We start from the raw sequence: 15,985 nt of genomic DNA, 5'->3' as shown, positions 1-15,985 counted from the left end.
AAATATATTAATTAATTTTTTATTATTCATTTTATTTTAAGGTTTATTAGAATAGAATGTACTATGTGTATGTACAGGTTTACTTTTTTCTTTTCTTTCCATCTTTGTCTTTATTTATTTTATTTACTATTTCAAGAGATAGAGAGATTAGTTGATGGATATTCATGAAAGTTTAAGTTTGTGGGTACATTATGGAAGAGATGTTACTAGAATAACATTTGCATATGTTCAATTTTGGGATGATTTAAGAGGTTCGATTAGGAATAATCCTGAACTTCAAATACCTCCTAGACACCGTCTTCGACTGTACTATTTGTCTCCAGTCTCTTCAACTACTACAACATTGGCATCATCTGATGGTCATGGAGACCAAAAGACAGTAACAACCACTACAACCACCCATCCTCCACCTTCTGCTATATTAAATTATGATGATTATGACTTGAATCAAGATGCAATTCATTTTAAAAGATTAATGGAAACTGACAACATACCAAAGAATCTTTTAATCTCGCATATTTATGTAGAAGCTTTACCTCCAATCCCACTTCCCAATCCTTCATCAAATATTAATCCAGGTAACATATTATTAAAAATTTTATATACATGTTTAGGTTTTGATTCTAAATCTTTTAAATAATAATAATAATAATTATAATAATAATATTTAATAATAATAATCATCTTCTTTTTCTCTATATTTTTTGTTGTGTAGAGGATAAAAAGTTGGATTTGATTATATCAATTTTGAATGAATTAAAAGAATCAAATCAAAATCATTCAGCTAATAATTGTTGTTGTACAATATGTTGAACACTTGGCAATAAATTAAATAAATAACAATAAAAAAAAACGAACCAATTTAAACGACCGAAAGTCATAATTTAAATAATATTATCTCTCGACTTTTTCGAAAAAGAATGAAATTAACAAATAATAAACAACAACAACAACAACAACAAGGAGGAAATAGAAACATTGTAAAGAATAAAAAGAATGTAAATAATAAAGAACAACAACAACAACAAAAGAATACAACAACAACAGAAGAAGAAACAACAAAGAAGAATGTTATCATTAAACCAATAGAAAAAGTAGTTGATGCAGAAGAACAATGGGATGATCAGTCATCATCAGATTATTCATATGGTTCAGATGATTCATCAATTGAATCATCAGCATCAGATGATAAAGATGTTGTAGAAAATCAAGATAAAGTAGAAAAAGAAAATGAATCAAGTGATGATGATGATGAATCAAGTGATAGTGAATCGGAATCTGAACAAGAGAAAGAGAAACCAATTATAGTTAATAATAAATCAGGTATATCAAATCTAATTTGTAAATGGTTATCAAAATCAACACATATTGGAGATTATGACAAAGAAGCAATGGTTGGTAGAGAAAAGATTGATCGATTTACGAGTGAATTGGAAGACAAGATTCAAAATGGATTCGTATCGACACAATCACCATTTGTAGCATTGGAAAAGGAGAATGAAAGAAAAAAGAAATTAAAAGAGGCCAAGCAACCAGTCACTGTCCATTCAATGACTAAAAATAACCTAGATAAAATGTTGCTACAAGGCAACAACAAGGTTAAAAAAGAATCCTACTTTAAACAACTTTCTCAAAATAATTTAACTTCAATCTCTCCAAATAATCGTTATCAACCCTATGGTAGAAATAATAATATGGATAGTAATAATAATAATAATAATGATTCTAGGTCATCAATGTCTTCTTCAAAAAATTTTAAATCAACCTCTGATCAAAATAACAAAAATAATAATAATAATAATAATAGATTTAAAAATAATAATGGAAAGAAATTTAATTTTGGATCATAATAAATAAATAAATAATACTATTAATATGATTATTAACTACAAACCAAGACTTCTTCTCTCTCTTTTTTTTTTCCGTTATTTTTTTTTTTTTTTTTCAAACGAAACGAACGAAAGAAAGTTAATTAAAACATTGATTTTAGATACATCTTACTTTTGCTAGTACCCTATCATCATAGTTAGTTAGTTTGTTAGTAACAAAGAGTAGTCGAGTCAAAAAGGGATGGATAGAGTTAATAAACATTTAGCATCTTTAGAAGATGCTACTATGGAATTGGTGACCGAAGGTTATTTCACCAAACAACAGTATCGTAGCATCATGGACAAGAGAAAAGACTTTGAAGTAAAGTTGACAGGTAACTCTGTTGTAAAGAAGGCTCTAACTATGAAGTATATCAAATATGAATTACAATTGGATGCTGATTTACATGTTGCCTATCAAGCAAAACAAAAAAAGTTTGGTAGAGGTAAATAGATAAATAGATAAATAGATAGATGTATATAAAAGATATTAATCTTAATTTTATTTACTATTTATTTTAGAAATTCATTATATTAAATCTCTAAGATCACCACTTAAACATGCACTTGATCTATTCCACAAGTTGTGTGAAAAATCAAATGATGAAAGATTATGGTTAAGTTATTTAAATATTAGAATTGCAAGAGCTAGTCATGCTGGTACTTCAACGTAAATATGAAACAAACACTATATCAATATCTTTTCATTTATTAACAAAACATATTTCTTTTCTATTCTATTCTTTAAGAATTCTTTCAAAAGCACTTCAAAAATTACCATTGTCACCAGCATTGTGGCGTACAGCAGCAGCTTTTGAATTTGAAGTGAATAGTAGAATTGCATCTGCTCGTAATCTTATTCAACTTGGTATTCAATACAATCCATCTGATAGATCATTATGGCATTACTTTTTCCAAATGGAATTATCCTATGTTTCACAATTAATTAATAATATTAATATTAATGAATCTGTATGAAAATAGATAAATATATATATATATATAAATGAATCATACATATTAATAGATCCTTTTTTATTTATGATTTATAGCAAAAAAAAGTAAAGATTGAAATATTAAAAAAGAAACAAGAGAAAATGGATATTGATGTAAAGAAACAAAAAGATGATAGTGATGACGATAAAGAGCAACTAGAGGATGAAGAAGAAGTAGGAGAAAATGGTGAAACTGTATCTAAAAAACCAACATCTGATTTATTGGCTGAACAACTTGCCAAAGGTGGAGAAAATAGATTTATTACTTTTGGAAAGGAAATGTTTGAAGCTGATACTCTTTTAAATTCATCTGTCATTCAAGGAAAAATTGCAATCATTATTTATCAAGCTGCAACTAAAAGTAAAAAGAACAAAAAAAAATAGATAGATAGATAGATTAATAGTCATAGTTTTATTAATCTTTCTTTTTATTTCTTTAAAGAAATCTCAAATGATTTTAAATTTAGACAAGAATTTCACAAGATTACAAGAAAATTTTCAGAGGTTGGAAAGAGAAACAAGGAAACAATGGAGTTGACAATGACATTGGAAAAGAATGTTACTGAAGCTATTTTGAAATCATTGCAAGAAGATTTCTCTGCCAATCAAATTGAAATGTGGATGATGATTGCTTCAATTGAACTTGGTGAAGGATCAAACACTGAATCTTCATCTTCATCTTCATCATTGGAAGAATCACGTCTTAAAAAGATGTTACAAGTTTTAAATAATGGATTTAAAAATATTGCAACTGAAAAGTATGTGGCTCAAGTTGAAACTATATTGATGGAAAATGTATTTGACAAGTTGAATGTTGGTAATGAACAAGATTGGCCATTGATTCAAATGGCAAAGGAATATTTACTATCACTCTATGAACAAGCCAACAAACAAGGTGTACTTGGTGAACAAGGTATCTCCTCATTGGTTCAATTATACATTAATACCAATCAAATTGAAAAGGCTATCAAATTGGCTGAATCATCTGTCGTCAAACTACCAACATCTATCATTCTTTGGACTCTTAGAAATAATTTATTAAACAAACAATCTTTATTAAATGGTGGAGAATCATTGGATATGGTAACTTTGTATGAAGAAGGTTTCTCTAAATTATTCCCAGTTGCCATTTCAACCATCTCTACTCAATCCATCACGGCCCAACAATTTAAATTATATGAAAAATATGCTATCCAATATTTTGATTCAAAATTAAATCAAACAAATTTAAAAACAGATAGTAAAAAAACTTTGGAACTTTTCAAGGTAAAAAAGAAATAGAAATAGAAAAAAAAAAAAAAAAAAAGAAAGAAATTATTAACTATTTTATTTTGTTTATATAGAAATTAATGAGATCATTAAATGGATTAAAAGATATTCAAAATGCAGTTAAACTTTATTTTATTGATTATTTATACATGAATAATGTTGATAATAATCAATGGCAAGAGGCTTATTCCCTTGTTCTTCAATTCCGTCCAATCTCTAGAGAATTTTATCTTCGTACCATCCTCTATATTCAAGAACGTCAAAATGTCGATCCAAATCAAGTCCGTTCAGTCTATGAAACCTACTTTCAAAATAAGGACTTTGCTGCATCCGACACTGAAACTTGGATCAATTACTTTAGATTTGAACTGAGGGTGACAAAGGATATTGCAAAGGCTAATATCATTGCTAGTAGAGCTAAAAAATCACTTTCTAGTCCTTTGGCTTTTATTAATTCTACTCAATAAATAAATCATCATTTTTTTATTTAAATATATATGATTACAGTACTGTTTCCAACAACAAATTAGAGCACAAAAAAAAAGGATATGTTTTTTTTTTTTTGGCCGCGGCGTCTTTAATAAATATGATAGTGTATATGTAGAGGGCCCTTCTAACGTATATCACTATTGTATTTAAGAAAGAATAAAAGAGAGTAATAAAGTCTTTATAATGTTGTTAGAACAATGTTGTGTATTTATTTATTTATTACTTTACTATACCTTTATAATGTTGTTAGAACAATAAAGAGTATAATGATCGTTCGCGTGTCTTAAAGGTTAACGTTTGTAAAAACCGAGATAATGAGATCTTCATTACACGTCGAGCGATAAAAAAAGAGAAGGGCTCCACCGGGAATCGAACCCAGACCACTACCACCCAAAGGTAGTATTGTACCATTCAACTATGGAGCCTTTGTTGAATTCATTTCCGAAAAGTGGGAATTTACCCTTTGTATTTTTAAAAAAAAACAAAAAAAAATTAGAGAGATCTGACGATTAGGTTTCTCGCAAGAGCATTGAAACCAACCCCGACCCCAGCGTTCGATAGACACCTATGTAAACTATGCCTCGAGGCGTACCCCGAAACCAACACTGGTCCCATCCTCCACAGCCTATTCCTATGCCCCTTCCTGGCAAATAGAAACGAGAGATGGGGAACGATCATTCAAGAAATCACGGGTATCAAAAAAGATTGGGATCCAAACGCCCTCAACCTCTCGTCACTCAACAAAGGACCAGATACTCAACCCTAGTAGCTATTATGCTTCTAAAAGCATGGCACCACCACCTCAACACCATCTATCACTCGACATATTCACCTGATGAAAACGAAGATAAGATGGTCATTGCAAGATTCAAAGGTATAATCTACGTCGAACACGCCAAACTGGTTAACCAAACCACAACAGCCATCGCCAACAGCCCTACGAAATAATCAAGACCCAAACACATGCCAGACAATTCTTCGCCAGGTTCGCAAGAACATGGGGGAAACTGAATGTTCCCGATTTTTTAAATCAAATATTTGTTATTCTACCCATAAACATTACAAAAAACTGATTTGATATGGAGTAGTAGATTGGACCCGTTTTTCAACATAATTTTACACTTGAGTGGGAAAGAATTATAATTTTTATTACTGCCTAATCTCCATTCTCATCACCCTCTTCACTGTCAACAATAATATTATAAACTAAAAATTGAGCAATTTTATCAACACTATATTACGGCATATATTAATTGTATTTATTTATTTTTAAAGTACAATTGGATTACTTGATGTACCACGTTTCCTCTTTTTTTGTCTATCTGCCTCTTCTTCATCTTCTTCCTCTTCTTCATCTTCTTCCTCTTCTTCATCTTCTTCCTCTTCTTCTTCCTCTTCCTCTTCCTCCTCCTCCTCATCTTCTTCATCTTCATCATCTTCATCAACAACTTCATCAATTTCCCTTACAATTGAAGGTTTAAGATTAATTTCTCCAGTTGATTTTATAATTAAACCAGTACATCTATACCATCTTTCATAGGTAGCACCTTCATTTCCAGTATGTTCTTCTATTTTTTCGTGGTCTGGTTCGTAATCTTGAAAGGCATCGTGGGGCAAAACTTGTTCAAGTCCAAACGAAGAGTTTTTCCATGCTTTACGGCTAATTAGTCCCACTATATTTTCCATATTGCATTCTCGAAGCTCTTCATCTTCATAGTCGTCGTTTCCATAGCCATAGTTGCCAGTCTCTGTGATACTGATAGTACCAATACCAACTAGGACATTGGTCAATTTGGATGCCGCCTTTAATAGTAAAAAGGCTTTTGATTGGTCATCACCCTTGAGCAAGTTAAAGGTCATTTGATTGAGTGTGTATTGGTGATCTAGTACATAGATGATAGATTCGTCTAGCGAGACAAGACAACTTTGCAATTCTTGGACCAATTCGTCTAAATTGTCTGTATTGGTGGCAGTTGGGTCATATTGCCTGCCGTCTCTGACCAAATTGTAGGCAAGGCATATACGGTGACCCGATGCAACTGGTTTGACCTCGTGTCGACAATCTGCATAAAATGCTGCAAATTTGACATTATTGACAGTGTTGTTGACCAATGATAGTGTTACCTCTTGTGTTCCATGCGATACAATCAAGTCGCCACCACTATGTTGGCATGGCAGAGAAATGATAAGAGAGGCAAACATGCCCTTCTCCTTTTCAGTGTCACGATGTGGTAGAAAGAATCCACCCTTTTCATAGACCAACATTTTATATAGATTAGCTTCAATCTCTTCATCTCCAATTCCCAATTGTTGTGCTATCATGACCAATGTATCACTTAACCATTTATCCCAACTATCTCCAACAATCGTTACTTTATCACCACTAATTTGCCATACTTTTCTTACTTTTTCATCGACCAATGTTTTTTCTCTCTAAAACACAAAGAGAGAGTAAAGTAAAGATATATACGTCGTTAGTTACAATCGTTCATGATCTTTACTATCATCTTTTTTGTTTTACTTTACCTACCTTACCAAAAGGAGCCTTTTCAGCAACTTTAATTAATTTTTGTATTTGTTCTGGTTGGAATGGGAAAGAACATATACCCATTCCTTCAACCTTTATCTTGGGCATTGCAATTTCACCACTCGTACCCGAGTGATAGAATTGGGCTACATCTGAAGATGTTAAACTTTCTAATTTCTCTCCCAAATCAGCTAGATCTTCATTATAATCAGCTGATTGTAATGTCATTCTAATCTCTCTCTATATTATCTATAATCTATATAATAATGTATAATCTATTATGTATTAATCTACTATCTATCTATTTATAAATCTAGATTGCTTTTGAATATTCATTTCACTTCAAATGCATTAAAACAGTCAAAGCAAGTTATCGCGATAGGTTGCAAATTTGTGCTTATGAAAAAAAAAAAATATAATAATACAGTTAAAATAAAATAAAGAGATATCGAGTTTGAAATGAAGGGATCTAGAATTTGAATCAAGTATTGTTATTTTATTTATTTTTAAAGAAAGTGTGTATTTAGTCTGAACTTGAATCATCATCATCATCTGATGAACTTGATTCTGAACTAGAGTCATCGGAACTTGAACTAGAGCTTGATTCATCTTCAGATGAGCTTGAATCATCATCAGATGAGCTTGAATCATCATCAGATGAGCTTGAATCATCATCAGATGAGCTGGAATCACTTGAGTCATCTTCTTCTTCTTCTTCTGATGATGATGATGATGATGAACTTGAATCACTATCACTTGAATCATCCATCTTTTCATCTTTCTTTTCATCCTTTTTTTCCTTTTTTTCCTTGTCGATATCCATTTTTTGTTCAGATTCAGTTTCCTCTCTTTGTTTTCTTCTTTCTAATCTTTCATTCTTTTCAGTTTGAATCTTTTTAGCAATTTCTTCACGTTCAATTTGATTCTTGCTAATTGGAATATCCAAGTTGAGACCCAATTGGAGGTTGATATTCTTTTTAAAGTCATTCTCTACCTTGTTTCCATTGGTTTCCAAGTATTGTACTAGGTCTGGAAGGATAGTCTTGTTGGAAACAGTGACAAAGGAATAGGCAATACATCCTTGTCTTCCATTTCTACCGACACGACCAATTCTATGACAATATTGTTCAAGACTGGTAGGTAATTGATAATTAAATACAACATCCAAATCATCAATATGAATACCTCTACCAACCACATCGGTACACAACAACAACTTGGCACTTGCATTATTCTTGAAATAACCAATCACCAAATCACGTTCATGTTGTGTTTTCTTTCCAAATAAACTACTATGATTAATATTACTCTTTTTTAATAATTTACTAATTGTTATTACTAAAAATAAAAAAATAATAAATAAGGTTAATCTCTTTTTTCTTTATCTCTTTTTTCTATTTTTTTTAAATTCTTTACAATTTGCAGTTTGATTAAAAAATACAATAATTTTCTTTCCTTGTTTAATAATTTCTTTTAATCTAGTTTCAAACTTTTGTGACATTTTCGATGATTTAACATAAATTAAATGCTAAAAAAAAAGAAAAGAAACAAAATAAATATTAGTATATATTTCTATTTTTTTTTCTTTTTTTTCTATTTCTTACTTGTTTAATATTTGATTGATCAGGTAATTCATTTTTACCAATTCTTAATTTAATTGAAGGAGAGGATAACCAATTTTGTTCCAATTTAGCACTAAAGGTTGCAGAGGAAAGGATAATGTGGGCGTTGGGACGAATTTGGGAACGGATTTGAACGAGTTGTGGCATGAAACCCATAGATAGGATTTTGTCGGCTTCATCGAGTACGGCAACAGTGACACCTTTGAGACTAATAATATCTTGTTGAATGAAATCCAATAGACGACCTGGTGTGGCAATGAGAATGTGAGGAGTGTTTTTGAGCAACTCGATTTGTGGTTTTGGATCGACACCACCATAGATGGGAACTGCAGAGATACCGAAATGACGTTTCAATGGGATAGCACTACGATAGACTTGTTGAGCAAGCTCACGGGTTGGTAAAACAATCAGAGCCACTGGACTCTTGGCAACCAGCGTCTTTTGAGACATTCTATGTTGAATGTGTGGGACGAGTGGGAGGAGGAACCCAATAGTCTTGCCAGAGCCGGGTGGTGAGATGACCATCAAATCATGACCGGTCAGCGCCAATGGCCAAAGATGTTGTTGGAGATAATTGGGTGTATAGAGGTTCGTCTCGGTGAGATAGGTATTGAATTCTGGTGCCAAAACCGAGTGTTCTCCATCACCGACAATAGGAATCTTGCTGTCTCCAATAAAGGTCTTGTCGTCATTAATAGTACCTTCAATCACAAATTCAGTGTCTTGAGTCACGGCAACTTCGCTCTCTACAAGACCACGCAAAAAGAATTTCGAGAAACCACCAACAATCTTGTTCTCATCCAACGTGAAATCGACTGGAACCAACTCTACCACCTTTTCAGTGTCTTCTCCATACACTCTCTTATTGACTTGTTCATCATTGATTTGATCCAATATCTTGTCACTCTTTACTGCAGTGTCTACTTTAATACCTGTCTTTTGTTCATATACTTTTTTTGGTATATATCTTTCTTGTTGTTCAGTAGATGTAGAGGTAGATGGGGTAGTAGAGGTACCAGATCTGGTATCTTTCGAGAATCTATTATTGTTTCTATTGTTATCTTTAAATTGATTTGAATATTTGTTTTGATTAAATCTATCTCCTGTAGCAGCACCCTTGTTGTTATAATTGTTGTTTCTATTATTATAACTATTATTATTGTTTCTATTGTTATTATAACCTCCTTTGTTTTCATATGAACTTGAATAATCATCACCACGATTATTATTATAACTATTATTTCTATTGTTATTGTTATAGCTGTTATTGTTATTGTTATAGTTGTTTGATTTTGTTGTTGTTTGATTTCCTTGGTCGTCAAAACTAACTACATTATCTTTATTCTTGGCGTCATTGTTGGTTGTTGGAGGCGGACGATTCTTTCTAAAATCTCTCTTTTTGATCTTGTTATTTTGATCTTGTTGTTGTTGTGATTGTTGTTTATTGTTACTATTTGGATGTACCATGGTTAGATGATAATGATATATAAATATATAAATATTATATATAACTATTTATATTGTACAATCAACGAATCAAATGAAATTATAAAGCTTTCGTTCGTTTTTTTATACATCCTTTTGGTTTTTTTTTTTTATTTAATTTTTTTTTTTTGAACCCGAGAGTTTGTGTGGTGGTAGAACCAATGAGTATAACAAATAATTCTTTACTACTGTATTATAACAATTATTAAAATTATCCATAATAATAATCCATTGATAGAAAGAATACCTTATAAGATATTATCAATCAAGAATTGGAACAACCTTTTGTGATCATTTTTAGGTTTGGCACTTTGCTAACTATTGTTGGTTACATAGTTTGTTGATTCGATCTATCGAACAGAGAAAGTGACCAATGATAACTTGTCGATATGATCGTCCCTCTAATCATCTAAACTCTATTTGTTTTTGTACCAAGGGTGCTTCACTAGTACTACTAGTGCATTTCATTGAAACCAACCTTTTCAACAACAAATAGAGTTTAGTTTGTATCTTGTATATAGTTTGGTTGGAAGAAGCAAAAATCAAAGAAAAGGTAATCAATTTTTTAAAAGATAATCAATTTAAATCTTAATATCAATCCATTAAAAAATAATTTCCATACATGGTTTCTATGGTATATACTTTTTTATTAATATTTATCTATCTTATTTCTTGTCAAATAACTTGAAAATAAAACCTTTAAAATTCCCTCCAATTAAAATTTCGTTCATCCAAAATTGAACCGACCCCGAAAACAAAAATATCTTTTTGAAAATTCATACTTGAATGGAACCCCCTCGAACTCATTAATCTTCAAAAGTTGATCGTGCGGAACTGACGATAGAGTGTGTGTGGAGGTTGATGTGTGTTTGAGAGAGAGAGAGAGAGAAGAAGATGTTTTGGTGATAATATTACATGAATCATATATAAATAAATCATACATACACACATATACATACAATACATATAAATATTAGTGGAATGAATAATAATAATAGTAGTATAGATAAATCACCAAACACACACAACAATGAAAGTAATAATACCAATACAATGCGACACCACCTATTAGGAGAAGAACAAGAAGAGGAAGAAGAAGAGGACAAATCAAATTCATCCCCCTCTTTATTATCCAATACATTCAATGATAGTAGCAGTAGTAGTAGGAGTAGTAGTAGACGAATAGATAGTATTAGTCAACATGTGGAAGAAGATGAGGAGGAGGAAGAGGATGAAGATAAAGATGAGGAAAGAATTCATTTAGTTTCTCCTTATTCATCCATTTCCTCTTCTTCCAGTCTTCAGAATAATAATAATAATAATAATATAATAGAACAAATATATACTTCAATAGGAGGAGGTAGTATTTTAACAAATATGATTGAAAACGACGAAAAGAACCATTCTCCATCCTCTTCATTATCATCACCCGATGATCACCAATTTCACAAAGATGATCCAGCTGATACCGCCAGCGATATTGCCATTGATTTAAAAAAATCAAATCAACTTGATTCCTCTCAACAACAACAAAAGCAACACACCAAATTCTTTGAACCTCCTTTTCCACCTATTCGCGATCCAAATCATTTCCGTTATGTATCTTTGATTTGGGGTTCACTAGTCATCTTAATCTCTGGTACACTTTATGGTTTCAGTGTTGTATCCAATGAAGTTAAACATAAATTAGGTTATTCTCAAACTGAAATTAATCAAGCCATTTCACTTGGTGATGTTGGAATGTAAGATAATATAAATAATATTATATTATATACATTTCTTGTTTATTTATTAATTATTAATTTCTATTATTATTTTTAGATATGTAGGAGTAACAGTTGGATATTTATATGATAGAACAGGACCATTTTATACATGTTTGATAGCAACTGGATTCTATTTATTGGGATATTTTGGGTGTTATGGAGTTGTACAAGGTGCATTACCATCACATCCACTGTTACTTTCATTCTTTTTATTTATAGTTGGTCAAGGTTCACATGCATCATTTACAGCTGCCGTAGTATCAAATGTTTATAACTTTCCATTACGTCATCATGGAAAGATTAGTGGTCTCTTGGTAGGATTCTTTGCTATATCCTCTGGTATATTTAGTGGTATCTACAAAGGAACATTTAAAAAACATCAAGATGTAGATGGTTACTTTATGTTTTTAGCATTGTTACTTGCCAGTGTATCGCTTGTTGGTGCATTCCTCGTTAGAAAAATTGGAACCAAACAAATTGAACAATCCATTCAAGAAACTTCACCTACTTCAAGTTATGAATTACTTAGACGTAGTAAATTAATTCAAAGTAGTTCTCAATCCAACTTGGGCTTGGGTACTACTACTACTACTACTACCACCACTGCAACTGAAATGGATCAACAACCATCATCATTGGAAGAAGATGGAATTAAATTAGGACCAAATTATTTAGATGGTAAAAGAGATATTAGTGGATTAGAGTTATTCAAAACACTAGAGTTTTGGTTATTCGTGACGATTTACTTTTTTGGTGCTGGTACAAGTTTAATGTTACTTAATAATATTGGGTCGATTGCGCTGTCTCTTGGCTACAAGGAATCGATTCAAAGTGATCTAGTCATTGTATTTGCTTGTTCAAATCTAGTTGGTAGATTATCTTTTGGTTTATTATCGGATCTATTGTCAAAAAGAGTTTCAAGATTTTGGTTCCTAGTACTATCAAGTTTAATCTTGACAATTACACATTTTGTATTTGCATTTGCAAAACAAGTATTTGTAGTAGTCACCATTTTAACGGGTGTTGGGTATGGTGGATTAGTGTCAATGATGGTGTCATTGGCAACGATTAGATTCGGGTCAAGAAGATTTGGATTGAATTTTGGGTTAATGGCATTGGCATCGGCAGCTGGTAGTTTGGCATTTGGATACATATCTGGTGCCCTTTATGATTCAATGGCCGATAGTCAACACCAATGTTACGGTATCAAATGTTTTAGATCAAGTTTCTTAATCTCTGTTGCATTTAATGGTGCTTCTATTTTTGTTGGTCTATTCTTAATTTATATTACTAAAAGAAATCAATCTCGTTATATTGCTAAAACGATAATAAATTAAAAATGAAATATATTATACTTTAGTTTCTGTTTTTTTTTTTTTTGATTTTTCATTGTCGTTGACGACGAAGACGAAACATCAAATTGGATGATCAGATGTACATCTTTGATCATTCATATGTGTTTATTATTACATTGTACTAATAATATGAAAGGATGAATCATTTATTATTAAAATCATCTTTTAATATATTACAAAAATCAAATTTCAAATCATATTCTACTCATTTATATTCAACTTTAAATACAAAGAAGAAATGTATGTAAAAGAAAGAAAGTACTTATACTTTTATATCCTTGCTTTTACTAATTATCTTTTTCTTCTTTTAGTATCAAATGAATTAAATAAATATAGAAATATAGGGATTATAGCTCATGTTGATGCAGGAAAGACAACGACATGTGAAAGAATGTTGTTTTATTCGGGAGAGATCAAGAGGATTGGAGAAGTTCATAGAGGTGATACAGTAATGGATTATTTAAAGATGGAGAGAGAAAGAGGTATTACTATCACTGCTGCTACCATTACATTTCCTTGGGACAATCATAGAATCAATTTGGTCGATACACCTGGTCACGTTGATTTCACCGTCGAGGTGGAACGATCAGTTAGAGTGATGGATGGAACCGTGGCGATATTTGATGCTGTAGCTGGAGTACAGGCACAATCTATTACTGTTTGGAATCAATCCGAGCGATACAAGGTACCGAGATTGGCATTTATTAACAAGATGGATCGTGAAGGTGCAACAATGGAAAAGACATTAAAAATGATGAAGAATAGATTGGGATGCACGCCATTGGTATTGCAGATGCCTTTGCATGTAGGTCCACAATTTTCAAATGTAGTCGATCTCCTTACACTCAAGGTGTTGGGTTGGAACGGTGAAAAGGGAGAGATCATTGAAGAGTCGGATCTCGCAGAATACGACGAGGAATTTGTCAACAAGGCAAAGACGATGCGCGAGGAGTTGATCAACCAACTCGCAGAGATGGACGAAGAGATGATGAAAAAGTTCTTTGACAATGACTGCAATGTCGATAGCTTGTCGCTGTCTGACATCAAGGCAGCCATTCGACGTGTGACAGTTTCTATGCAGGCAGTCCCCACTCTCTTTGGATCGTCTCTCAAAAACAAGGGTGTGCAACAAGTTTTAAACAGCGTCGTAGACTATCTCCCATCGCCATTGGATCGTGACCATCCAACTGCGATTGATCGTCGTACCGACAAGCCACTCTCCATTCAACCAAACCCTAAAGATAATCTGTGTGCGTTGGCATTCAAAGTTGTAAATGATAAAAAACGAGGCATGATTGTGTATACGCGAGTATATTCTGGCGTGTTGCGATCAGGTGCCACCATATTCAACTCTCGTAGCGGTGAAAAGGAGCGTGTACAAAAGCTCTTCCAAGTGGCCGCCGACGAAATGGAGGAAATTCAAGAGTTGCGAGCTGGAGATATTGGCGCTGTCATTGGACTCAAGAACGTGTCGACAGGTGACACTCTCATCTATGACATTGACAAACAACCACGTCCAATGTTGTCAGGCATCACACCTCCTCCACCAGTATTCTTTTGTGCATTGGAACCAGATACTGAAAAGGACTACGAACCATTAATCGAATCACTTGAAATCCTTCAAAAAGAGGACCCTTCATTCCAGTATAGAATCAGCGACCAACAACAAATATTGATCAGTGGTATGGGCGAGTTGCATTTAGAGATTATAAAGGATCGCTTGGACAATCATTTCAAGGTGCCATCGCGTATGGGTCGTATGCAAGTCTCGTACAAGGGCACCGTTCAAAATGAAGTCGAAGAACTTGACGCACTCGAGGTGTTTGACATTCAAACGAGTGGAGGTCTCAAGACCCTATCTGCCAACATCTCAGTTCTCATGAAACCTCGTGAAGCAGGACAAGGTAATCTCGTCGAGTTTATCCTCCCGAGATCCCAAACCGAAAGTATGGATAAATCAACACTTGACCGTTGCAAACAATCCATCCAAGAGGGTATTGACGCTGTCTTTATGCGTGGTCTCCCTCTTGGTTTCCCAGTCACCGATACACATGTCGTCATCACACATTTCGCTTACAAATCAGAATCAGATACTCCTCCATTGGCATTTAGAAACGGAATCATGCGAATCATGATGCGTATGGCAGAATCCTCTGCTCCAGCCATTCTCGAACCAATGATGAAGTTGGAAATCTCTGTCGATGAAAAACATCTTGGTGTTGTCCTTTCTGATCTCACCAAACAACGTCGTGCCACCATCAACGAAGTTGGTATGGAAAAAAATACCCACATTATCAGTTCAACTGTTCCACTCAAGGAAATGATTGGTTATAGTACAATTCTTCGTTCCATTTCACATGGTAGTGCTTCTTTTACAATGGAATATAGTCATAATGGTATTGTTTCATCTTCACAAGAAATCCAAAAAATATTTACAGAAATTAGAGGCTATTAATGGAAGTCGAAAAAAGAAATGTAATAAAAAGTAAATTATTTTTGATTTAAATCTATAGAAAATATTTAATTATTTATTTATTTTATGAAATGGAATAATACTACAACAATAAAAGTGTGGGGGAGAGAAAGAATAAGAAGAGATTATATACAAA

At 32.6% G+C, this 15,985-nt stretch overlaps 7 protein-coding genes and 1 non-coding gene across 8 annotated transcripts; 5 read left to right on the top strand and 3 right to left on the bottom strand.

Annotated features, from left to right (window-relative positions):
* Window positions 1-154: 154 nt before the first annotated feature.
* On the top strand, window positions 155-813 carry DFA_11852 (uncharacterized protein; the record flags this gene model as incomplete). Its single annotated transcript, XM_004350745.1, has 2 exons — window positions 155-578; window positions 716-813. The coding sequence occupies 2 exons, from the start codon at window positions 155-157 to the stop codon at window positions 811-813; spliced, it is 522 nt and encodes a 173-aa protein (XP_004350796.1).
* Window positions 814-920: 107 nt separating this feature from the next.
* Window positions 921-1,850, top strand: DFA_11851 (uncharacterized protein; the record flags this gene model as incomplete). Its single annotated transcript, XM_004350744.1, has 1 exon — window positions 921-1,850. One exon carries the CDS (start codon window positions 921-923, stop codon window positions 1,848-1,850), a length of 930 nt encoding a protein of 309 aa, XP_004350795.1.
* Window positions 1,851-2,070: 220 nt separating this feature from the next.
* utp6 (U3 snoRNP protein) lies at window positions 2,071-4,599 on the top strand (the record flags this gene model as incomplete). Its single annotated transcript, XM_004350743.1, has 6 exons — window positions 2,071-2,314; window positions 2,391-2,538; window positions 2,618-2,840; window positions 2,921-3,224; window positions 3,306-4,129; window positions 4,207-4,599. The coding sequence occupies 6 exons, from the start codon at window positions 2,071-2,073 to the stop codon at window positions 4,597-4,599; spliced, it is 2,136 nt and encodes a 711-aa protein (XP_004350794.1).
* Window positions 4,600-4,975: 376 nt separating this feature from the next.
* Window positions 4,976-5,046, bottom strand: DFA_11849. The gene has a single exon. It is a non-coding gene; the product is annotated as a tRNA-Pro (tRNA).
* An 844-nt stretch (window positions 5,047-5,890) lies between these two features.
* On the bottom strand, window positions 5,891-7,376 carry DFA_11848 (uncharacterized protein; the record flags this gene model as incomplete). The annotated part of the gene is made up of 2 exons (XM_004350742.1): window positions 5,891-7,054; window positions 7,152-7,376. The coding sequence occupies 2 exons, from the start codon at window positions 7,374-7,376 to the stop codon at window positions 5,891-5,893; spliced, it is 1,389 nt and encodes a 462-aa protein (XP_004350793.1).
* Window positions 7,377-7,671: 295 nt separating this feature from the next.
* Window positions 7,672-10,237, bottom strand: ddx5 (putative RNA helicase; the record flags this gene model as incomplete). The annotated part of the gene is made up of 3 exons (XM_004350741.1): window positions 7,672-8,486; window positions 8,565-8,676; window positions 8,753-10,237. 3 exons carry the CDS (start codon window positions 10,235-10,237, stop codon window positions 7,672-7,674), a joined length of 2,412 nt encoding a protein of 803 aa, XP_004350792.1.
* Window positions 10,238-11,308: 1,071 nt separating this feature from the next.
* DFA_11846 (uncharacterized protein) lies at window positions 11,309-13,358 on the top strand (the record flags this gene model as incomplete). The annotated part of the gene is made up of 2 exons (XM_004350740.1): window positions 11,309-11,997; window positions 12,077-13,358. The coding sequence occupies 2 exons, from the start codon at window positions 11,309-11,311 to the stop codon at window positions 13,356-13,358; spliced, it is 1,971 nt and encodes a 656-aa protein (XP_004350791.1).
* A 155-nt stretch (window positions 13,359-13,513) lies between these two features.
* Window positions 13,514-15,831, top strand: gfm2 (mitochondrial translation elongation factor G; the record flags this gene model as incomplete). Its single annotated transcript, XM_004350739.1, has 2 exons — window positions 13,514-13,616; window positions 13,688-15,831. The coding sequence occupies 2 exons, from the start codon at window positions 13,514-13,516 to the stop codon at window positions 15,829-15,831; spliced, it is 2,247 nt and encodes a 748-aa protein (XP_004350790.1).
* Between the last annotated feature and the right edge of the window lie 154 nt (window positions 15,832-15,985).

This window comes from Cavenderia fasciculata (genome assembly GCF_000203815.1).
Source record: "Cavenderia fasciculata unplaced genomic scaffold Scf_EUAJFUG02HR96I-5, whole genome shotgun sequence".
Taxonomy (NCBI): Eukaryota; Evosea; class Eumycetozoa; order Acytosteliales; family Cavenderiaceae; genus Cavenderia; species Cavenderia fasciculata.
Note: the sequence above shows the minus strand (reverse complement) of the source record. Positions and strands in the feature narration are given on the sequence as shown.